Source organism: Protomyctophum parallelum (assembly GCF_964188405.1).
Source record: "Protomyctophum parallelum genome assembly, chromosome: 3".
In the NCBI taxonomy this organism is placed as follows: domain Eukaryota; kingdom Metazoa; phylum Chordata; class Actinopteri; order Myctophiformes; family Myctophidae; genus Protomyctophum; species Protomyctophum parallelum.
The window spans coordinates 15,165,540-15,172,466 of record NC_139698.1 but is presented as its reverse complement, the minus strand read 5'-3'; the positions used below and the strand labels follow the sequence as shown (position 1 = coordinate 15,172,466).

Genomic DNA, 6,927 nt, shown 5'->3' with positions numbered 1-6,927 from the left:
TTTGTACAATGATAGGTGGCAATTTAACAAAGTTATATTAGACTGAGCATTGAAGCTGTCAGCTGTGAAAACATTAGAGGTGAACAAACTGAATGTAAAAGGCTCAAGCAAGATGCAACATTTTCTGCTACCATAGCTAAACATGATGCGTCAGATGGAACAGCTCATAGATTGGTCTTGCAGGAGCAGACAGAATATGGAGGTAATCACAAAATAAATACATTTGAGCTTGTGTATGTTTGTTGTTTGCACAAATTGTAACATGTACGTACCGATGTACAAGATGAAATACAACTTGTTTCTATCAAGATTTAAATGTTTTTGCCTGAAACACTGATTGTGCTTTTCCAATACCTGTACTGTAGGTTCAACCTTAATGAATGAAGGGGTTCCCTTTGCACCACAGCAAAGTAAGAAGACAGACCTTCTGAAGTTCTTGGATAATCTGCCCAACAGAGGGACATTTGAGGAAATAGATACCATTCTAAATGCCATTTTAGGTGAGGGAATTTCAAAGAAGGAAATTCTGACAGTCATCCTGTCACTTTGTGATTCAGATGAGCCACACCCAGATGGCTTGCTTGTCAAATTTTACCAATATTTCTCACACCAACTTCTTGACTATCTTCAAATATTTTTCAACAAGCTCCTCAATACCAAAGCAGTCACTTTTAATTTCAGTGAATCACTCATTGATTCTTCTGCATCTGTTCGACCACAGTTACTGCAAAGGTCTGTTACAGCAAGTACAGGTGTTCAACTGTGAGTGTGACTATGAGATTTTGACATGGATTCTTGCTGAGAGATTGCAGTGTTATAGATCATCTTCAAAACCCAGACCAACATATCCCACAAACCCACATCATCATAGAACTAAGATGAGAGAACATATTACTCCAGTTTTGGCATCACTGCACTGGCTTCCGGTTGTTTTTAGGATTGATTTTAAAATTCTGTTACTTGTCTATAAAGCTCTCAACGGTCTCGCACCTCCGTGACTGCCTACCTAGATATGTCCCTAACCGCCCCCTCAGGTCCTCCAATGCTGGCCTACTTGAAGTGCCTAAAAGAATGTGCACAAAAAAATATGGTGAGGCAGCTTTTTGCTTCTACGGCCCAACAGCCTGGAACAAACTTCCATTCGAGCTCAGACACGCACCCTCTGTAGACATTTTTAAATCTCAACTCAAGACTCACCTCTTCACCCTTGCTTTTAGTTGAGTTTTACTATGCACGTTCCTACCCTGCCCTGACTGATTTGCTGCATGTGTTTTTATTTGTTTTTATTTATTTTATGTTCTTATATTCAATTTTGTTCTCTGCCATTGTTCTATCATTTTAACTACTTGTGTTTTATTGTATTTTATTTTTGTGTCCTGCCCTGTGAAGCACTTTGAGCTGCATTTATGTATGAAAGGTGCTATACAAATAAAGTTTATTATTATCATATTCAAGCTTGCATTGAAACTCTTGAGAAAGCTAAAGTCAGCAAAAGTCCTATCCTAGCAGTTAGACTGAAATTAAATCCACAGACACCGAATGTGGCTTATTTGTTAGAGGCTGCAGTATCACAAGATACCAGAAGGATTTCAAACTGTTCTGAAGCTATTATTAAATGGTCGTAGTAATGACTTAGACTCACAGGAAAGAGGTTTAAGAACTGGGTGTCGTCTTACTCTAATTTTAGTACAGATCTGCCTGCATTCCCTTACCAAAACCATTAATAGAGTGAAAGTGGTGATAAGGTTAGGGACAGTGATAGGATGAGAGCATTGATGTACTCTGATAAGGCTGTGTTTTTTATTCCAAATCAATGCCAAACTGTTGAGGCCTTTGAGGAAGCGCTCATGAGCTTTTTGGCCAATTCTGGCCTTGTGGTTGATCACAGATGTTCTGAAATCCTCTGTTGGGTTTTCCGAATCCTTAGTATATTCAAAGGTGTTGAAGCAGTTAAAAATGTCTCTGATGGATTTTGGTGCCATGGTAACTTTATAGGCTAGAATCTAGACTTGCAGGGGTTCTCAAACGTTCAGGACCCTACCTCACACTTGATTTATAGTGTAATTTCAAAGTTTAAATAAAGCATACATTGGTAGCCTTTAATGGGTAGGCTACCGGTATAATTATTAGGATGCTGATTCTGTGTCTCAATGTAGTTTAAAGGTTACAGAAAGATGTTTCTGAAATATTACAGCTGTGCCAGAGAATCTGACTGAATTTCAAAATGTCTAACCTGCGACACACACACACAGTTGCCAATTATAAAAGGACTACACCTAAATACATATTTAAATTCGAAAAGGAACCATAATTGATGATCAAAAGAATATATACAGTATTTCCATGCTCTAGGCCTATCACATTTTTGCATATTACGGGTTGGTGTCATCGATTGGCTAGTAAAGAAAGATTTCAAAACTTCTGCAGTGCTTTATTTTACAGAACAATTGAGCATTGACCATACAATGCCATGCCTCCATGGCACTATTTTAACTAATCAAACATGAGCCGAACAGAACACCGACTACACCTGAACGATTCATTACTCTGAGAGTAATACTCTTGTACACAGACCAGACAGACCAGATTAGCACTGTGTACATGTCATGACTCTATGGTCTCAACTTTAGTCTAGTTACTCTAGTACAGTACATCACAACAAAATCAAAAGAAAGCACCACCTTGTGGCACTATTTAGAATTGCAGTAATACCATTATTTATGACTGTTTTAAAGTACTAAAAACTAAAGGTCAGTGCCTTAAGGTTGTTTGATATCTAATGTTGATAGCTACTATGATGAAAGCATTAATTTGTATATACATCTTTAAATGTAAAATTGAATAATCAAGATACTAAATAATCTCAAGTTATCGTTTTCAATGAATTGAGGACACCAATGGAAACAGGCAGAAAGGCTTTTCTGGTTTCATCATTTTAGCAGACCTTGTATTGTACTGTACTTAGAACAACAAAACCATGAAATAAATAAACTCAGACTTTATACAAGAGAGTGCGGATATTCCCTTTTTCTATTGTACTGTACTTGTACTGAAACACAACCGGATTAGGCACTGCAAGGAACACTTGGCATAGATTTAATTGTTTAAATTAGGGATATTTACAAAAAGAAAAAAAAAGTGCCACATGACATTTTTGGCAGAATAAGCAATGTAAACACATTTAAACAGTGTTCCAGACTCAACAATGTCTTGAATATGCCTTGGTAAACAGGTCAGACCATCAGAGTCATTAGCTATTCAGGAATTTAAACAAAGTGTATTTCCTGGTTGCCATCCTGCTTGGGTAAAAAGGAATGCATCTTTGGCACCGACTGACTGGGTCCTGTGTCAAAACACTAGCTACTCTCTAATGGTTCAGAATCTTCTGATCCATAAAGCTACAGCTGATAATTAGAGATGTCAGGTGTCTCCTAAAACTAGTACGCTCTTGAAAGTCCATGGTTGAGAGAAAGTTATCAGATTTAAGCAGTCTTAACCCCTTCCTATTTATTAGTCAATAAAAAATATGCAAGATGCTGTATGATTGGAAACCAATCATTCCAAATAAATCAACTACTGCTTGTTTTGATTAAATACAGCATTTCTAAGTGATTGAGTCTATTACTGCATTGAACTCTACACGGTAAAACCCGTTAATTTAACTCTCATTTACAAGATATTAGGGTGTAGTTCAATGTTGTCAAAATGCTGTGGAAGCTGGGTTTGCATTTGTCAACAGACACCACTGTGTGGTTACAAAATGCAAGCACAGCTTTGAACGAGTCCAGAGCTGATCCTGAAACATGATCTTCTCTGCACTCTATTTGCATAAGGTGTGTGCGGGTAAGCATACAGCAATTCTCAACGTCAAGGCCATTCTGTGTCAATCCCAAGGCCATTCTGTATCAATTACACAGAAATGCAAGATTTGGTTTATTAAGACCTTAGATGTCACAGAAAGGCCTCCGGATTCGAACGAGGATCCTTCATATTTCTGTATCTGTGAGTTAGCCAAACTCCCAGGATCTGAAACAATGTGTAGAGAATCATTGTGTTAGGAGGTTATGGAAATATCTCTGTATAAATACTAGCCAAAAAAAAAGATAAACTGATCATTCTAATTGACACCTTTTTGATCAACAGCTTACATGAGCACTAAAACCCAGTTTGCTTTGTCAACATGGCAGTTTACTCACCTCGGTAAAACTAAAGAAGAGCCCAACTCCGCCCACAAACTGTAAAACCGCCCCAGCATACTTCTCGATGGTTACTGAACAGGTGGCACAAGAGACAGCACTCTTGAGGAAACAAGTCTACAGAAGGAAATGAGGTTACAAATTCAGCCATTGTAAGCTTCTATGTGTTACTTGAGATTAAGTTGCTGATGACGACGACACAAAGACATTTTCAATTGGAAACTTACAGCAGCACATGTGCCATTATAGTCCACATGAGTAAAGCCACAGCAGTTAAGTGTCTTCTCCACATCTCCCTGGGTGCTCAATGATCTGTTCCATCCTGTCTCCAGGAGGAGGTCCTATCGGGTGTACAAAAATCAAAGAGGAAAGACCAAATAATTAAAAACATAAGCACTCATTTAAAAAGGGCTACTTCACAAATTTCTTTAACCTGAATCCTAGCATTCTAATTGTGAGAGAGTTAGTAGTTAGGCTCAGTTTAGCGTACGCAACAAATGTCTGCTTTTGATTTTGTTCTGATTTTCACAACAGTTCGGGATGAAGAAAAATCTGCCAAGTAGCAAATGCAAAACAAATCATGGAAAGAAAACATTAGATTAGATTTTTTCTTTTTTCAATATCCCAAACTTTTCTTCAGTTTATGTTGTAGATGGGTGTGTATACTATACACATCTGGGTTTAACCAAATAACTTACTGTAGGTCATAAACAAAATGTATTTAAAGGATTAGTTCAGATGTTTGGACTTAAAGGACAACTTTAGTTTTTTTCAACCAAGGTTCATGTTTTAGGTTGTTATTAGAGAAAGTATATGATGAGTGTTATTTTTTTTTCCATTTGCTGCTTTCTTTAGTTTTAGCGATTTTAGCTATTTTTGACAGGGGGGGCATTCGAACATGGGGCTAAATATGTATTTATTATTTTTTTTACAAAATGTTATATAGCGATTTTTTTAATTATTATTTACTATAGTCCTACTAGACCCCAGGAAATTACATCTGGCTGCAAAAGATCACTGAATGTGAAGGGGGTGACAAACTGACCTGTTGAGCCATACAACAAATGATGCTAGTTTTGTGGATTTATTTATTTTTCATGCGTGGCCCTTAGATCCCCACCAAATGACCGGAACTACTTAATATTCACCAAAACCAGACCAGCACTTCCACCACGGGACTCAGGGAATCAATTAATACCTTTGCAACCACTAAATGGGCAAGTATTTTCTCCAAAGTCCAAATATCTGAACTAACAGTTGAATATCCACAGCCCACCTGTGAACAAATATCTAAATCAGTCTATCCAAACACCCCCTGGAACTTGGAAGGTTACCAATACATTAGTAGAAGACACTAAAGACAGTATTTATTTGAAATGCATACATTAATTGAGAATACATACATACCTGTTGTTCTTTATTGAGAGTCAGACAAGCGCAGGACACAGAAAACTGCACTACAAACACCATGAACAGGATAACCATGTACTAGGCTCATTTAAGGACAATAAAACAATAGGGTCAGAAGGTGAGAGTCATTATAGTACCCTATCAACTATCAAGATTCCTGTTGTACTGTGTTACATCCTATATGATGTAACAGAATAACAAATAGGCGCATAGCCTACCAAACAAGCTAAGGGGAGAAGTAGAGGTTTCTTTTTGTATTCCAAGGACAAGGCAATTAAGCCCTATAATACAACAACTGCAATTCAAACTTCCTAAAACCTGACCTATTTCCTAGTTACATTAGTTACATGTGAATAACTTAAGCAAATCATTTTGGTTAACCGACCTAAGTGAACTGTGCTGGCACAAAGTGTTCTTTAAAACTACTATACAAGAAGTAGTCTCTTGCTAAATAATAATAATAAAAACTATTAACATATAAACATTATTGCATTGTGCTTATTTAATGTGCTCCTACACAAACAACCTGGACAAACATGATGAAGGATACAAAAAAGAGCAGGACTTGGTGGTGATTCAGAGCACCACAGAGGCCCACAAAGGCGACCAAAAACAGGAAGGTGCCCACTCCAAGAATCCCTGCCACCACCCTAATGCTGGAGACCATACCGAACCATTTCCCCCACGCTGCCACTCCAACCAGCATCAGGCTCACCATCTGAGACAAAACAATGTGGGCGATGAAAGAAAGCCGATTAAAAATACTTTTAAATTGTTAAGAAAACACTCACGCGACAATTTATGTCAATACACCATATGGCTTATAGGCGCCGCTTACAGCAGTCTCACGCAGTCTCTATAGTCTCTAAATATGAAACATTTACCTTGCACTTTGCAGCAGGTAATATTTGATCAATTTAAAACTACAAAATCCGCATAGGCTACGTCTGCGTCATACGATACCACACTCTGTTCCAAACTGATCGAACAGAAGAACATCCGTTATTTTGTTCGTTTTCTCCCCATTTCTACCCGCTTACATTTCAGATGATAGAACAATCAACAATGCCACACAATGGATAGTTTACTTACAATATATAATATGTTGAGAGCACACAGAGAAGTCCTTGTGCAAGTGTATCCACCACAAACCATAGTCGCTCGTTGGGATTGGGAACTAGTGGGAAGCCTCTTTTCCTCCAGCTGCTAGATGCTAGATGCACACACACATCAGACAGAGTGCACATTGTGTGCAACAGGTGTAATCCATGGGGCATTGCCCGGAGGCGATGTTGCATGCTGATTGGACAGTTACCTCGAA

General features: G+C 38.0%; 1 protein-coding gene across 1 annotated transcript; it reads right to left on the bottom strand.

Annotated features, from left to right (window-relative positions):
- Window positions 1–3,903: 3,903 nt before the first annotated feature.
- Window positions 3,904–6,835, bottom strand: tspan13a (tetraspanin 13a). The gene is made up of 6 exons (XM_083760346.1): window positions 6,699–6,835; window positions 6,157–6,324; window positions 5,604–5,684; window positions 4,424–4,537; window positions 4,197–4,313; window positions 3,904–4,026 (listed from the first exon to the last, which is right to left on the bottom strand). The coding sequence occupies exons 1-6, from the start codon at window positions 6,759–6,761 to the stop codon at window positions 3,952–3,954; spliced, it is 618 nt and encodes a 205-aa protein (XP_083616472.1). The 5' UTR covers window positions 6,762–6,835; the 3' UTR covers window positions 3,904–3,951.
- Between the last annotated feature and the right edge of the window lie 92 nt (window positions 6,836–6,927).

Coding starts and splice junctions, on each gene's coding strand:
- tspan13a (XM_083760346.1), bottom strand. CDS start 6,761: ATGGTTTGTGGTGGATACACTTGCACAAGGACTTCTCTGTGTGCTCTC. Junction 4,538..5,603: donor CTCTCAATAAAGAACAACAG/GTATGTATGTAT, acceptor TACACCCGATAG/GACCTCCTCCTGGAGACAGG. Junction 4,027..4,196: donor TCTTCTTTAGTTTTACCGAG/GTGAGTAAACTG, acceptor ACATTGTTTCAG/ATCCTGGGAGTTTGGCTAAC.